The sequence below is a fragment of the Heterodontus francisci genome, chromosome 9 (genome assembly GCF_036365525.1).
Source record: "Heterodontus francisci isolate sHetFra1 chromosome 9, sHetFra1.hap1, whole genome shotgun sequence".
NCBI classification, from domain to species: domain Eukaryota; kingdom Metazoa; phylum Chordata; class Chondrichthyes; order Heterodontiformes; family Heterodontidae; genus Heterodontus; species Heterodontus francisci.
In genome coordinates, this window is record NC_090379.1 from 76,916,509 (window position 1) to 76,934,825 (window position 18,317).

The window sequence follows — 18,317 nt, forward strand, 5'->3', positions numbered from 1 at the left end:
TGTTTCCAGCAAAATTGCTTTCTTTGTGAAGTGTCTTCTTTACATTACTCATTTTAGAACAATTGGACAATGTTTGTTTATTTCTTTCTTTTAAAGAAGGCTGGTCCACGAAATGAAATAACTGATTGTTTATATGAATACAATGTGATTTTATTTGTTTCCTGTCATACCAGATTGGGCTGATTTGTTTCAGGGGAGGCGGTGGCGTAATGGTATTGTCACTGGACTAGTAACCCAGACACCCAGGGTATTGATCTGGGGACATGGGTTCAAATCCCACCACAGAAGGTGGAATTTGAATTCAATTAATAAATCTGGAATTAAAAAGCTAGTCTAATGAAACCATTGTCGATTGTTGTAAAAACCCATCTGGTTCACTAATGTCCTTTAGGAAAGGAAATTTGCTGTCCTTACCTGGTCTGGCCTACATGTGACTCCAGACCCACAGCAATGTGGTTGACTCTTACATGCCTAGCAAGCCACTCAGTTATATCTAACCACTACAAAGTCAATAAAAAGGAATGAAACCGGACGGACCACCCGGCATCGACCTAGGCACCGGAAACGACAATGACAAACCCAGTCCTGTTAACCCTGCAAAGGCCTCCTTACTAGCATCTGGGGGGTGTGCCAGAGTTGGGAGAGTTGTCCCACAGACTAGTCAAGCAACAGCCTGACATAGTCATACTCACGGAATCACACCTGACAGACAATGCCCCAGACACTGCTATCACCATCCCCAGGTGTTTCCTGTCCCACCGGCAGAGGTGGTGGCACAGTGGTATACAGGAGGGAGGGAATTGCCCTGGGAGTCCTCAACATCGACTCTGAAACTCCATGAAGTCTCATGGCATCAGATCAAACATGGACAAGGAAACCTCCTGCTGATTACCACCGACTGCCCTCCCTCAGCTGATGAACAGCACTTGGAGGAAGCACTGAGGGTGGCGAGGTCAGAGAATGCACTCTGAGTGGGGGACTTCAATGTCCATCACCAAGAGTGGCTCAGTAGCACCACTACTGACCGAGCTGGCCGAGTCCTAAAGGACATATCTGCTAGACTGAGTATGCGGCAGGTGGTGAGGGAACCAACAAGAGGGGAAAACATACTTGACCTCATCCTCACCAATCTGCCTGCCGCAGATGCATCTGTCCATGACAGCATTGGTAGGAGTGACCACCGCACAGTCCTTGTGGAGACAAAGTCCCGCCTTCACACTGAAGATACCCTCCATCGTGTTGTGTGGCACTACCACCGTGCTAAATGGGATAGATTTCGAACAGATCTAGCAATGCAAAACTGGGCATCCATGAGGCACTGTGGGCCATCAGCAGTAGCAGAATTGTACTCAACCACAATCTGTAACCTCATGGCCCTGCATATCCCCCATTCTACCATTACCATCAAGCCAGGAGACCAACCCTGGTTCAATGAAGAGTGCAGAAGGGCATGCCAGGAGCAGCACCAGGCATACCTCAAAATGAGGTGTCAACCTGGTGAAGCTACAACCCAGGACTATCTGTGTCAAACTGCGTAAGCAGCATGCGATAGACAAAGCGAAGCGATCCCATAACCAACGGATCAGATCTAAGCTCTGCAGTCCTGCCACATCTAGCTGTGAATGGTGGTGGACAATTAAACAACTAACTGGAGGAGGTGGCTCCATGAATATCCCCATCCTCAATGATGAGGGAGCCCAGCACATCAGTGCGAAAGATAAGGCTGAAGCATCTGCAACAATTTTCAGCCAGAAGTGCCGAGTCGATGATCCATCTCGGACTCCTCCTGAAGTCCCCAGCATCACAGATGCCAGACTTCAGCCAATTCTATTCACTCTGCGTGATATCAAGAAACGACTGAAGACACTGGATACTGCAAAAGCTATGGGCCCTGACAATATTCCGGCAATAGTACTGAAGACCTGTGGCTCCAGAACTTGCCGCGCACATAGCCAAGCTGTTCCAGTTCAGCTACAACACTGGCATCTACCCTGCAATGTGGAAAATTGCCCAGGTATGTCCTGTACACAAAAAGCAGGACAAGTCCAACCCAGCCAATTACCGCGACATCAGCCTACTCTCAATCATCAGTAAAGTGATGGAAGGTGTCATCAACAGTGCCATCAAGCGGCACTTGCTTAGCAATAACCTGCTCACTGGACACTCAGTTTGGGATCCGCCAGGGCCTCGCAGCTCCTGACCTCCGAACAGCCTTGGTTCAAACATGGACAAAAGAGCTGAACTGAAGAGATGAGGTGAGAGTGACTGCCCTTGACATCAAGGCAGCATTTGACCGAGTGCGGCATCAAGAAGCCCTAGCAAAACTGACGTCAATGGGAATCAGGAGGAAAACCCCCTGCTGGTTAGAGTCATACCTAGCGCTAAGGATGATGGTTGTGGTTGTTGAAGGTCAATCATCTGAGTTCCAGGACATCACTGCAGGATAGTAGTGTCCTAGGCCCAACCATCTTCAGCTGCTTCATCAATGACCTTCCTTCAACCATAAGGTCAGAAGTGGGGATGTTCGCTGTTGATTGAACAATGTTCAGCACCATTCGCGACTCTTCAGATACTGAAGCAGTCGTGTAGAAATGCAGCAAAACCTGGACAATATCCAGGCTTGGGCTTATAAGTGGCAAGTAACATTCGTGCCACACAGGTGCCAAGCAATGACCATCTCCCCTTGACATTCAATGGCATTACCATCGCTGAATCCCCCACTATCAACATCCTAAGGGCTACCATTGACCAGAAACTGAACTGGAGTAGCCATATAAATACCGTGGCTTCAAGAGCAGGTCAGAGGCTAGGAATCCTGAGGCGACTAACTCACCTCCTGACTCCCCAAAGCCTGTCCACTATCTACAAGGCACAAGTCAGGAGTGTGATCGAATACTCTCCACTTGCCTGGAAGGGTGCAGCTCCATCAATACTCAAGAAGCTCGACACCATCCAGGACAAAGCAGCCTGCTTGATTGGCACCCCATCTACAAACATTCACGCCCTCCACCACCAACGCACAGTGGCAGCAGTGTGTAGCACCTACAAGTTGCACTGCAGCAAGGCTCTTTAGACAGCACCTTCCAAACCCGCGACCTCTATCAACTGGAAGGACAAGGGCAGCAAATGCATGGGAACACCACCACCTGCAAGTTCCCCTCCAGTCACACACCATCCTGACTTGGAACTATATCGCCGTTCCTTCACTGTCACTGGGTCAAAATCTTGGAACTCCCTTCCTTACAGCACTGTGGGTGTACCTACCCCAAATGGATTGCTGTGGTTCAAGAAGGCAGCTCACCACCACCTTCTCAAGGGCAATTAGGGATGGGCAATGAATGGTGTCCTAGCTAGCTACACCACATCTCATGAATGAATTTTTAAAAAAAGCCTTATTGAAGTCATAATGACATCCTATTGGAGTGTGACCATGGGAAACTATCCTTCCTCATCCTTCTCAACCTGTCTGCAGCCTTTGATACAGTTGACCACACCATTCTCCTCCATGCTGGCCTGACCAGTGACGCCCAAGTCCCATGAATGAATAAAAAAAAAAAAGAGACTTCATTAGAGTGGTATTTAGGCTGTCACATAGCATTAGTTTGTTGTTTTGCTTTGGAGAAAGTATGAAGTGGTAGAGTTGACAGAGTTCAAATAGGAGAAAGATGATTTGGGTACTAAAAAAAGCTATGAGGGCAGCACACAGAATTGAATTTGTTCACGATGTATAAAAGGTGAGTTGAAGAATGATCCTAACGTTTCAAAATTTAGTAATGGCATCAATAGCAAGAACCTATAACAGGTTATATAACAAACTGTGCTCACCGAATGCAACACTTATAAAACCAAAAGTAAAAATGAGAATAATTCTTTTCCAACCAGTAGTATGAAAAATGTATATGCAAAGTGACAACGTAATGTAAATTAACTCACTTAAAAGCTAATCTATCCCCTCAATTAAATGCAGCTAAGGTATGAAATGATCAAATACTCTATGTTACACTAAACTAATTCTGCAAGCCATTAGACAGTCAGCTGGGGAATGCATTTTGGTTAAATAATATTGGTAGGATTGGTAACTTTTTTTTTTAAATTGAATTTCCTTATGAAAGTCCACAATAAAATACATCATACAAGCTCCACCGTATAAAGTCGGCTTGTTGGGTCAAATGAGGGTGATCTATTGTTACAAAGTCACAGAGAGCTCAGAGGACAAGGGGGAAATTGCACCAGAGTCACAGAGAATGTGGTTTGCCACTTTGGTCAGGACGGTTTTAGTGCTGTGGGAGGCACACAAATTTGAACAGTGATGCAAACAGAGCTGTGGGAGAACAGGGCATAGGTCTGGGGGGCACCAATGCTTTCAAATACTTTGGAATAAAATAGAGGATTGGAGCAGTAGTTTGCAAGGAGGGGTCAAGGGCAATGTTCCCTCTAAGCTGTGCATGCGCATGGCCCTGCAACAACTTGGAAAGTACCACGCAGGCCACTCAAGATATCCTCTTTAAGATGCTGCACGTGTGCAGTCAAGCAAAAAATTTAAAGGTATCTCACATTCAAATGAACAGGCCATGCACAATGAAAAATATTTAGAGGGGACATTGGTCAAGGGTATGTTTTTGAGGACGGGTTGGTGATGACAGTTTTGAAAGTGGGAAGGACAGTAGTTGAAGAGGGAATCATTTACGATGCTAGCTACCTTGTGGTACAAGAACAGCAATACTTTACTAGGAGGTCATGGCAGCAGGAGACGACTCGCATAACTAGATAAGCCCAGAGAGGGCATGGTGGGGGCTGGGAGTGAAACCAGAGATGGAGGATTCAGTGGGAACGATGTGCGAGGTTTGGTTTGGTGGTCAAGGGGAAGGGAGGGAAACAGCAGAATGCATGGTCTTAATCTTAACAAGTTGTTGCCGACTTAATTTTAAATCTGAGGTGGATAGATTTCTGTTAACCAAAAGTATTAAGGGATTTGGGCCAAAGACACGGAGTTAGGTAGCAGATCAGCCATGATCTCACTGAATGGCGGAACAGGCTCGAGGGGCGAAATGGCCTCCTCCTGTTCCTATATTCCCATGTTTCTCTAAGTCTATTATAGCTCATACTTGTTGGAGATGAGGATGAAGAGGACACAGGAGAGGGTTTAAGGAGAAGGTTTTATAGTAGAGAAACAAAGCCAGGCAGCATCTCTGTTCTTCAGGATGACACGAAACCAGCAGGCAGTTTTAACAGAGGAGAGTGACCTAGTAAAGCTTGATAAGCCATGCAGATCTGGTGAAGCTCTGCCCCTTGGACCTAAGTGATTGAACATAAGGCTGCAGCGGGGTATGGCCAAGGTGGAAGACAGTGAAGGTTTTGCTGAAGACACGGACATCAAAGGCAGAGATGAGCAGAGCAACAGGTACAGAGATATAGACAGAGGCAAATGTAGAAGTAAATGAGGTTGGAAGGGTGGGGAGATGTGGATGGTGAGCAATAAATGGAAGTGGTCAGGCAAACATTTGAGCTTCAGAATTTAAAAATTATTAAACTATTTATATTGCCAAATATAGAACCAAACACAGTACTGATTATCGTATCTAAACATACGAAAACTTGTCCATGAATAAATTTTTGCAACACCAACCACTTTTTGCATTCTTTCAGAGTTTCACTTGATAATCTAGGGTGTTTAGGAGAATGCAGTGACTCTTGATTATCTGGAAATTTCCTTTTTGGTGATTTTATCTCTCCCCCAAGCCTTCTTCCTCTTAACTTTTCTAAGAGAAAAATGAAAAACAATTTTACAAAGTTAAATCTGTCCAATTTTACAGAATGTCTTTAATAAATGAACATTTACAATCTCGCAGCATTTTCATTTGCTTTTAAACCAGACATTATTCATGTCTTCAGCAAGTGATGACTGTAGCATTACAGAAAGTTCAATATTGTTTTCGCACATTTCAAGTCAGTCAGTTGGCACAACTGGGCAAGCTTTGGATGAAAAAAATGACCACACCAACACACTTTCAATTCTGTTAGCACCCACAGCCATTTATCTGTTGTCACTCTCCATTTCAAGCTTTTATGTAGAATCCCGCTTTCTCAGCTTTAGCTTTGCACATAGCCTTTACCTGCCTGGGATTCATTTCTTTCCCTTCCAAAGCTCCTGGTCTTCATTCAGTATGCATGCCTTGCCCGCTGAAATATTCTCACATATGATCAGTTACTGCATAAGGCACTCCTTCTCAGTGCTGCAAATGAACATTCTATACTCTCATTTGGGATCTAACATCCTCTTGCCCCTTTGTAGTGCATTCAAAAAGCATACAGCCACGACAATGTCAGGAGTACAATGGAATCCTGACTATTTTTTCTGGAAGAGTGCAGCTGCAATTACAGTCAAGAATCTCAATACTATCCGAGAAAAAAAGCAATCTGCTTGATTGGCTTCTTTGCCACTTGACTCAGTGGGGTAGAGTTTCTCCTTTGGGTGCAATTGGCAGTTTGAGAAGTGCTTTAATTTTTGAGTTTCCGATCAAATTCATTTGCATGCCACTGAACACAAAATATGCCATGAACCAGTGCAACCACAGAACCATAGAAAAATTACGGCACATTGTGTCCGTGCCGGCCAAAAAAACTAGCCGCCTAATCTAATCTTCCAACACCTCTGCCGGTTGCAGCACTTCAGGTGCATGCTCAGGTACCTTTTAAAAGAATTGAGTGTTTCTGCCTCCACCACCATTCCTGGCAGTGAATTCCAGACACCCATCACCCTCTGGGTGAAAACATTTTTCCTCATGCCCCCTTTGAGGAAATCACCTTAAATCTGAGCCCCCTGGTAATTGACCTCTCCACTAGGGGAAACAGGTCCTTCGTGTCTATCTAGGCCCCTCATAATTTTGTACACCTCAATTAAGTCACCCCTCAGCCTCCTCTGTTCTAAGGAAAACAACCCTAGCCTATCCAATCTTTCCTCAGAGCTGCAACTTTCAAGCCCTGGCAACATTCTTGCAAATCTTCTCTGTACTCTCTCCACAGCAATAATGTCCTTTCTGTAATGTGGTGACAAGAACTGTACGCAATACTCCAATTGTGGCCAACATTACATCCCTGCTTTTGAATTCTATACCTCGGCCAATAAAGGAAAGCATTCCATATGCCTTCTTCACCACTCTATCCACCTGTCCTGCCACTTTCAGGGACTTGTGGACATGCACTCCAAGGTCTTACACTTCTTCTACCCCTCTCAATATCCTCCCATTTATTGTGTATTCCCTCGCTTTATTTGCACTCCCCAAATGCATTACCTCACACTTATCTGGACCGAATTCCATTTGCCACTTTTCCGCCCACTCAGCCAAACCATTGATATCTTCCTGGAGTCTATGACTATCCTCTTCATTATCAACGACACAGCCAATTTTTGTGCCATCAGCAAATTTCCCAATCATGCCTCCCATATTTAAGTCCAACTCATTAATATATACCACAAACAACAAGGGACCCAAAACGGAGCCCTGTGGAACGCCACTGGAACAGCTTTTCATTCACAAAAACATCCATCAACTACTACCCTTTGTTTCCTGGCCCTGAGCCAATTCTGGATCCAACCTGCCACATTCCCCTGTATCCCATGGGCTTTCATTTTACTGACCAGTTTGCCGTGTGGGACCTTGTCAAATGCCTTACTAAAATCCATGTAGACTACATCCACTGCATTACCCTCATCAATCCTTTTTGTTACTTCCTCAAAAAACTCAATTAAGTTAGTAAGCCATGACCTTCCCTTAACAAATCCATGCTGACGATCCCTGATTTATCCATGCCTTTCTAAGTGGCAGCTTATCCTGTCCCTCAGAATAGATTCTAGCGATTTACCCACCACCGAGGTCAGACTGACCGGCCTATAATTATTTGGCCTATCCCTCGCACCCTTGTTAAAACAATAGTACAAAGTTCACAGACCTCCAATCGTCTGGTACCTCTCCTGTATCTAGCGAGGATTTGAAGATGATCCTCAGCGCATCCGCCATTACCTCCCTGGTTTCCTTAAACAACCTGGGTTGCAATCCATCCAGCCCTGGCAACTTATCCACTTTCAAGGATGTCAGACCCTCTAGTACCTCCTCTCTCATTATGCTATTGTATCTAATATTTCACACTCCTTTTCTTTAACTACAATATCTACATCAACCCTCTCCTTTGTGAAGGCAGCCAAAAAACTCATCAGGAACCCAGGCCACATCATCTGCGTCCACGCATAAGTTCCCTTGTACATCTCTGATAGGCCCTACCCTTTCCTTAGTTATCCTCTTGCTCTTAACATACTGATAAAACATCTTAGGGTTTTCCTTGATTTTACCTGCCAATAATTTTTCATGTCCTCTCTGCTTTTCTAATTTCCTTTTTTATTTCACCCCTGCACTTTCTATAATCCTCTAGAATTATTCATTTATAGATATTCTAACGTATTAAGATTTTTGTGATCATAAGCTTTCTTTTTCTGTTTTAACTTATCCTGTAAAACTTCTAGATAACCAGGGGCCTCTAAATTTGGCAGTACTACCCTTTATCTTTGTGGGGACATGCCTACACTGTGCCTATATTATCTCACTTTTGAATGCCTCCCACTGGATTTCCTACAAGTAGCTGTATCCAGTCCATTTTCGCCAGGTCACCTCTCATGTGCCTTCCCCCAATCGAGAACTTTTACTCCTGTTTTAGCTTTGTCCTTTTCCATGATTATGCTAAAACCTACTGTATTATGGTCACTATCTCCAAAATGGTCACCCACTGTTATTTCCTTCCCTTGTCCAGCTTCATTACTGAAGACTAAACCTAGAATTGTACCCCCTCTCGTTGGGCTTGTTACATGCTGGCTAAAAAAGTTCTCCAACGCAGTTCACGAATTTTGTCCCCTCTGTGCCCTTCACACTGTTTCTATCCCAGTTGAAGTAGTTGAAATCCCCAATTATTACCGCCCTATCGTTTTTGCACTCATAAATTTGCCTACATATTTGTTTTTCTACCTCCATCTCACTATTTGCAGTTTCTAGTAAACTCCTAGTCGTGTGGCTGCCTCTTTTTTATTTCTGAGCTCCACCCATATGGCCTCATTTGATGATTCATTAAGCATATCATCCCTCCTCAAGGCTGTTATTGATTCCTTAACTAATAATGCTATACCCCCTCTTTTTTTTTTAATCTCCCTTTCTCTCCCGCCTGAAAACTCTATATTCAGGGATATTGAGTTCCATTCTTGCCCCTCCTTAAGCCAAAACCTAATCAGGCTGCGTTTTAGAATTGTAATTTTAAATAAAATTTGCTTTAATAAAAAACTGTGATCTACTTTTATAGTAACTTGGAGCAGTTTGATTAATACAGCTGAAAATGGGTATCACAAAAAAAATGAATTTAATCAGTGTCAATCCACCACCTGAGTAACCAGATTTTAAATTACTCAAAATGACTTTAAAAAATATACAGAACCATTTACTAATGATACTGGGTACTGTAGCTTTAATAAATTTTTAAAAATTAAATTCAAAAGCTTTTAAAATGTGCACAGTGTCCTTGCACCCAAAAGAACCAGCTTATTAAGAGCCTCCTTGAAGGCCTGCAAACTCGTGCAATTAGCAGAAACTCGCAATGATGATTAATTCATTGGGGGTGTGACCAGTTTTGTGGGCAGGGCCTGCATCGAGCGTAATTATTTTCAAACTAACTCAAAAGATTACAGAAACACAAGTTGCACGAAACATAATTTCCACTTAAAATTCAGTGCCTTTTTAGTGTGGGTTATGCCAATTTCAGGGAATTGTGCCTAAAAAACCAGCACAACAGAGCAGAAACTATACCTCATTAACTACTGCTTCCACCAAAGATGCACTGATGCTGAAGCATGGATTATCTACAGGATGCAACAACTTAAAGCTTATTTCAAAAGCACCTACTAGCCTTATGAGCCCTTTTCAACGAGAAAAACAAGGACAGCAATGTCAAGAAATGTCATGAATACATCACCTTCAAGTTTCATACCATTATGACCAGGACATATATTCGTGCTCTTCCATTGTCCTGGATCAAAATCCTGGAATTCCCACCTAACACGATATGTGCATCTAACATGGGAGCACCCTAACAAGGACTGCACTGGTTCAAGACGACAGTTCACCACCTTCTCAAGACAACTAGGGACGGACAATAAATGCTGCTTTGCCAGCATCACCCACATTATGATAACAAATTTAAAAAATCTAAGTTATCAGAAACAAAAAACTTACAAAGTTATTACAAGTAATAAGAAGCAGTAACCACAAAATCAGTAGTTTACGTTAAATATGCTGAATATCGAAATAAAGTTATGCATAGAATAAACGCTGAAAATTTGAGGATTAAATAGTGTTTCCAAGTTATTAGGGGGTTGACAGCAAACTAAAGATCCATGTACAAACATTTATATTTTGGCTATTATACCAATGCCAACACAAGCTATCGATAAATGAATATGGACTGAACTGTTACAGAGTGACTGCAATCAAAATAAATTATGTTAATTATTCACACTGACCAGCTTTAATACAGATGCACGCATTTCAAGAAGTTAGTTTTGAATGCCGTATCAAAAGTTATAATGGTTATGCACAACATTGTAGTGTAGTGATTGTGTTATTGGACTAATAACTCAAAGGCTTGGACAATAATCCAGAGAATGACAGTTTTATTGCTACCATGGCAGTTTAAGAATTTAAATTTAGGTTAAAAAATCTGGAAATAAAAAGATGGTATCAGTAAAAAGTGCCAATGAAGCAATCAGATTGGTGTAAAGCCCAACTTGTTCACTGGTGTTCTTTAGGGAAGGAAACCTGCCACCCTTATCCAGTTTGGCTTAATTGCGACTCCAGTTCCACACCATTGTGGCTGACTTAAATAACCTCTGAAGTGGCCTAACAGTTGTTTGAAACTACTACAAAGAATTCCAGCAGTTCAAGAAGGTGTCTCAGCACTACTTTCTCAGGGCAACTATGAATGGGCAATAAATGCTGTCAGTGATACCCACATCCCAAGAATTAATATAAAAGCAACAACAAGGTCAAATTTTTGAATTGTTCCTGGTAATAATCATGAATGCAGTTTTATTTCATTTAAAAAGTAGAACATTTGATGGCCAGCAGCCTGTACAGAATTTAGCAATCATGGTTTGTTTCAAAGTTAATGTAATCAGAAATAACAAGCACACTTTGCAAGGATGTGACCATGATTTTGATATTGCAGAAAAAAGGCCAATTAAAAAAAACTTGCTCCAGAAATTGAATTAATGGGAACAAAGGGCAGGATTCTCAAATCAAAATTTCCTTGGAGCAGAACTTAATGAACAGACTACTTGCTTTGAATAGAGTATTAAGCTCTAAAAAGCTACAACATGTATGTAAATTGGCAAATCATGCCACAAACAAACTGCACAAATTAAATGCCGAGAGAAAACCTGGACCAGATTCAGTATATCCTTGAATCTATAAGCAAATTGAAGCCCTGTTAGCTGTTTTTAGGAGATCAAGAAACAATGGAACTGCATGCAAAGACTGGAGGATAGCAAATATGATTGTTATTTAACAAAAAGGGAGCAAGTTATAAACTGTAAAATTTTAGGTTTCTATATTTGATACGTAACAGCATTCAATGGAATGTGCAGTTAAAGAGCAGAGGCCAGAAATGATGGGTACCAAGCAATGTTTCCACTTATGGGGCAGTCCAAAACTAGGGACCATAAATGTAAGACAGACACTAATAAATTGAATAAGGACCTTGAGAAACATCTTTACTCAAGAGCGGTGAGAATGTGGCATCCGTAACCCCATGGATAGGTTAAGGAGAATATCATTAATGCATTTAAAGGGAAGTTAGACAAATACATGAGGGAGAAAGGAATAGAAGGATATTGCAATAGGGTGAAATGAAGTAAATTGGGAGGAGGCTTGTGTGGAGCATAAAACACTGGCATAGACCTGCTGAGCTGATTGGGGTGTTTCTGCGTTGTAAATTCTATGTACCATAGTTTAAGATCTACTAAAATTCTTTGAGGATGATGAGGGCTATCTACCAAATAGAACGGACTTGGATTTTCAGAAGGCATTTGGTAATAGTTCTATATAAATTGCATAGACCTCAACTCAGCATCAGTTCATTCATTTCATGTTGTAAAAATGCAGTCAACTTATAACCAGTTACTAAACTAGAACGACTTGAGCAAGACCTTGGCTATTAATAATATATTAGACACTTCAAATAAATGTTTCAAAATAGGAATGCCACATTTCTAAAATAGTTACCTGATTCGTACACAATATCTCTACACTCAGGGCACTCCCAATTTTCCATGCAGCTTGCTAACAATGAACAGGCCAGATGCGTCCCGCTGGAGCCACAGTATTTACAGAGTACAATGTCCCATTTACTGAAATCGAAAAATTGCACAGCTATTAATTTCTTGCAACAGTATCTTTCAACACATTTTATCAGTCTGAAAAACGCTCGACTACATAACAGTTGCAATATTAAGACATACAAATTAGTAACCAAACTCTATTTACAGTCGTTAATGGAATTATAAGTACAAAGATTAAATTGATTGGGCAAAGTGTCAGCTGGCACCTTAAATGATGCCCTAAACTAAATTTCAGAAAAATTAATCGTTTCACAATTAAACCAATTACCGGACTAGATCCCATTAAATTTCATCACATAACTTACTTTTTTTTTAAAACACCACTCAGAACAAACCTTAATTTGAAAACAGCAAGTTGAAAGTCTATTTTCAATAAGGTGTGATATAATATTGAAAACATTGTAATCCTGCTATACTGATACATACGAAGACATCCTAGACAGAAATGACAAAACATTTTTAAAAACTGCTTTATTACTTTTAACCTACTATGCATTGTATTATGGTAGTGCATGATTCTGAATCCACACTTAATACATTGTGCAACATCTACATTGAAACAATAATTACACTGTTAACCAACACTAGCCATGACACCCCTCCACCATGCATGATATCCACTGCATAAATAATACAACATGCCCAGGACTCTTGGGAAGGGGTGGAGGAGGGGAAGGTGATCATTGAATCAGACCGAATTGCTTCATCCAAGGTAAGCTGCTAACTATTACAAAGGTTCCCATTAACACATGAACGGAGTTCGAAAGCTATGCTTGGAAGAGGGGGGGAGAAAAACACTAAATAGATGTTATTTTGTCACAACTTTTCAGCTAGTATCAGTAAATAAAATATTATTCAGAAATAATCAACTGTATTTAGCACCACTACATTGAGGTAATTTGTTCAACTGTAAACACTTGATGAATACCAGGTGCAATGTATGCCTTGCAAATATAATCTAAATCCAAATATGTATGAGAGATAAACAGTGCTAAGAAAACGAATAGCCATAACATTGTTTTACAGGTACTTTTTATTTCTGGACAAATATAAAAGCACACTGCTTTTTGGAAGGGCAAATCCATCAAAGCATGCTCCAGAGTACTGTACCCAAGATGGTGGACTACCTCAATCACAGGTGAAGCAGACACTGATCCAACATCCTTCAAATGTCTCTCCAAAACCCTTGCGCAGTTCCATTCTGGGATAGTATGGAGCAGAGTTGTTGATTTTACACCTGCGTGCTCACAAGATTGTATCTGTTATGTAGGCAAACTATATCAGTATGCATCATACTGTTACCAGATTACATACTCCAATGGATATAGTCTGAGCATACTTCAGTAGATATGTACACTTCTCTGTTTGGAAGGGAACAGGCAGAGAAAAGAATTTTCTTGTGGTTGACTTGTCCCCATTTGTCGTGATGAAACCTTAAAATCTGAGGTGCCTCCAGGCAGGCTCCATGAAGGAATTAGGGATGATTCTTCCTGGCAGGTGATTCAGTGGCTATGACAAGTCCTCACCAGTGAATTCCTGATCCCTGGTAATCTCATATGTAGCAATTTCTGCAATGGGTGGTGCAGTTCTTCAAAATGATAACTAGTTCATTCTGAAAACAAAATGGGATAATATGTAAACTTTGGTTGGTTATAACAAATACATATCTTATGGATCTGAAGACATCAATTTGGAAGATTTTAAAAAAAGCAAAAATACATGCAATTAATAAATTTTTTTCCCATGTAAATTACAAAAATTAAAAAACTTGTTTTGCTCAAGCTACAATTATGCACAACATTCCAATGACATTACCTGCGCTTGAAGACTGTACAGAAACAGATGCTGCAATGTAACCTCGACAGACATCTGGAATTTTGAAGCAGGAATAACTTTGAAGATCTGTGGAACCTTTCTTCGGCAACTCAGTAAGACTTCTTTAGTGGCTATCTCCTTTTGAGCACTGTCTTCCAGTCTGACAATCTTGTGCTGTTCGACTAAGATTAGAGGTATCACTAACATTTTTAGTGATCAACTAGCGAGAAACATGAAATTGGGCACAAAGTAAAAATGGTTTTAAATTAATACTTTCTAGAAGTATTTACTAATGGGGATTAAAGAAATTTTCTATCCATTTCCTTTAATACACCAAATATTATGGAAGAATTTGAAATCAGTGAGGCAAAGGTGTTTAATAAATGGAGTTAAAGACTAACTAACCACGTAGGCCTTATAGCAGAGATCCTCAGGCGCTGAAGGTGTCCAAGAAGGAAATTTCTATGCAATTATCATGAAGGAATCATTTAGTTTTGTAGAACTAGATGTAAGCAAGTATAGGCAATTACAGACCAATTACCTATCTATATCATGTATATTTAAAACCATACCTAGTATTAGCAATAATTTAATAAAATGGCCAGCATGGATTTAGAAAGAGATTCTGCTGTGCAAACTTTTACCACTTCCCTGAGTATGTTACAAATAAGGTAGATACTCGAGATGCCGATCATCTAGCTTTTTGTACTATCAGAAATGTTCTGACACGGAACACAAAAGTCAGAGTGTATCAAGCCTGTGTCCTCAGTACCTTGCTCTATGGCAGCGAGGCCTGGACAACATATGTCAGCCAAGAGCGACGTCTCAATTCATTCCATCTTCGCTGCCTCCGGAGAATACTTGTCATCAGGTGGCAGGACCGTATCTCCAACACAGAAGTCCTCGAGGCGGCCAACATCCCCAACTTATACACACTACTGAGTCAGCGGCGCTCGAGATGGCTTGGCCATGTGAGCCGCATGGAAGATGGCAGGATCCCCAAGGACACATTGTACAGCGAGCTCGCCACTGGTATCAGACCCACCGGCCGTCCATGTCTCCGCTTTAAAGACGTCTGCAAACGCGACATGAAGTCCTGTGACATTGATCGCAAGTTGTGGGAGTCAGTTGCCAGCGATCGCCAGAGCTGGCGGGCAGCCATAAAGACGGGGCTAAAGTGTGTCGAGTTGAAGAGACTTAGCAGTTGGCAGGAAAAAAGACAGAGGCGCAAGGGGAGAGTCAACTGTGTAACAGCCCCGACAAACAAATTTTTCTGCAGCACCTGTGGAAGAGCCTGTCACTCTAGAATTGGCCTTTACAGCCACTCCAGGCGCTGCTCCACACACCACTGACCACCTCCATGCGCTTACCCATTGTCTCTCGAGATAAGGAGGCCAAAGAAGAAATATTCACATGAAAGAATTCTAATTAAACTGAAAGACATAAGAAATCAATAGTAGTATACAAGATAGGATAAGAGGTTAGTTTCAATAAAGAAGGAAACTTGAGCTATATGACTGCATTCTCCTCTTGGCATGTTAGTGACGAAGTGGGACTTCTGCCTGTCCACGTGATTCTTATGCTACAAAAATAATGAGAACATAAGAACTAGGAGGAGTAGGAGTAGGCCATTTGGCCCTTCGAGCCTGCTCCGCTATTCAACTTGATCATGGCTGATCTTCTACTTTAACGCCACCTTCCTGAACTATCCTCATATCTCTCAATTCCTTGAGTACCCAAAAATCTAGCAATTTCTATCTTGAATATACTCAACGACTGAGCATCCACAGCTCTCTGGGACAGAGAATTCCAAAGATTCACAACCCTTTGCGTGAAGAAATTTCTCATCTCACTCCTGAGATAAAGGCAGAGCCTTTACTCGAAGACTGTGACCTCGTGTTCTAGATTCCCCTGCCAGGGGACACATTTTCTCAGCATCTATCCTGTCAAGCCCCTTAAGAATTTTAAATGTTTCAATTAGATAATATCGCATTCTTCTAAACTCCAGGGAATATAGAATTAGTCTACTCAATCTCTCCTCATAGGACAGTCTAGTTAACATTTGTTGCACTCCCTCCGGATGCTGGAAATCGAAAATAAAAACTGAAAATACTCAACAGATCAAACAGCATCTGCACTGGGAAGAGAGTGGTGATGGGCTGGATTTAGTTCTCCCCCAGGGGTCGGGGTCCGTGGTGGGGGAGGGCCTGACGATGCCTCTGGGAGAGGGCCGCCACACACCGCGACGCCACGAGGGCCTGACCCGATATTGCCACCATTTAAATATTTAAATGAATTAAGTCATGAATTATTTATACTTCTGTCCCGCTCCGATCTTCAGCCTCCCATGCCTTTGGATTCCCATCCAGGGAAACGAGGCGTCACACTGGTGGGGAGGGGGGAGAAGGTAAGTTTCTCAGAGTGGTGGGGGGGTGGCGGGGAAAACGGGGTCAAAGTAACATTATTGGTGTCGGGAATGGTGAGAAGGGTTGGAGGTTAAGCTTTTACAGTTCTGGGGGGTGGGAGAAATCAAATTATACAGGTAAGTGTTTTTGGGGGTGGGGAGAGGGAAAATTAATAATTTTATGGTTATTGGGGGTGGGAGAGGGGCAAAATAAATGTATGTAATTTTTTTTTTAAATCGCTTTATTTTTAAATATTTAAATCTGCCGGTAGGGCTGACAGCTCTTTAAAAATGGAGTCAGCACCCGCGCACAGGCAGCTGATGGCATTTCCAGGGACGGACAGGCAACCCCCTCCACGTGATCGGGGAGGGCCCGCACTAGCCGTTCAAATGAGCCGTTGCACGGAAGATTGCGGTGGCTCCGTGACATGTGGCTGGCGCAGACGGGCTGCTGTTTTTTCACCCGCCACTGACCTCAGCGGCGGGTACAGAAGATTCAGCCCAATGCTTCAGGTCAATGACCTTTCCTTAACGCTTTTCTCTCCCCACAGATGCTGCTTGCCCTGCTGAGAATTTCCAGCATTTTCTGATTCTATAGATAGCCTTCCTGTTTTCCCTCCTAGTCTCTAATTACGTACTTGGGGTGGCTTTGGAACAGTATTGCCACTCCTTACTGGGTTAGCATCTGAGGAAGGGAAACTGAGACTATAGAAAATTTTCAGTTTGTCACATTAAATGGAGTGCATTGCAGGAAGATGCCTGCCACTCCAATGACCACCCAGGCACTTCGAAACCCAAAACATCATCAAGGAATCTGAACTGTCGGAGTAACATCTCAAAGACACTCGCTTGTAGCAATTCAGAACTGTTTTAATTAGGCAGGGCACTTGTGAGGTAGCATTTTGAAGTGAAAGAGGGAAAGATTGCCAGTCCTCCATGGAACCTAGGGACCCAGATCTCAAGGGCACAGTGCCCAACTCAGCAGCATCGATTCCATGTGCAGGCAATGGAGGCGACAAAGGTACCAGGAAGACGTACGAAGGCTTCTGGATGGTGGCTAAAAGCTTCAACAGATCCCTTGAGGGTCAGCCTGAATACATTTGCACTGGGCATTCAAGACCTGACTAAAACCAGTTTATAATGACCAATAGCACCTCAGAGCCAGTGTCCAGCACCAGTGGAGGGCAAGGAATTGTAAGACATGTTACTGTACTCCAGAGTGGCACTGAACTAACTAATTTCAGGCCCTTTGTTGCATGCGATATGAGCCTACCATCCCTTGACACTGCAAGCGTCTGGCTGCCAAAAACTGCCTCTGGGACATTTGCTTCACCAAAACAATGAGTCACTTCAGGTCTTTAAGGCTCCAGGGAACCATCCATGGCACCCACTGCTCAAGTTCACCTCATTTAGGCAGTCACTCAGAAGTAGCAAACCTGGAGCTTTAACAAATAAGATAGCTGGCATAAAGAATAGACACGGTGTGCCAAAATTGGTGTGGATGTGAATGAATTTTTTGGCACACTTGGTGAATGTTATCTTTAAACAGTAGATGTGGCTTAACCAGAGTTATGAGCTTATTTCTACAGATGCTTGCAACAGCTGGGAGTTGTTTGATGGAAGGTAAATGTAAATTTTAAAAAATTCTTTTATGGGATGTGGGCATCG

General features: G+C 42.2%; 1 protein-coding gene across 4 annotated transcripts in view; it reads right to left on the minus strand.

Moving 5' to 3' along the window:
* Positions 1-18,317, minus strand: part of g2e3 (G2/M-phase specific E3 ubiquitin protein ligase) — a 169,181-nt gene that overhangs the window by 62,967 nt on the left and 87,897 nt on the right. For all 4 annotated transcript variants that reach the window (XM_068039370.1, XM_068039369.1, XM_068039368.1 and 1 more), the window contains 2 exons: positions 12,315-12,439; positions 5,627-5,759 (listed from right to left, as the gene is read on the minus strand). In XM_068039370.1, coding sequence (XP_067895471.1) covers positions 5,627-5,759; positions 12,315-12,439 — 258 coding nt within the window. The remainder of the gene's footprint in view (positions 1-5,626; positions 5,760-12,314; positions 12,440-18,317) is intronic.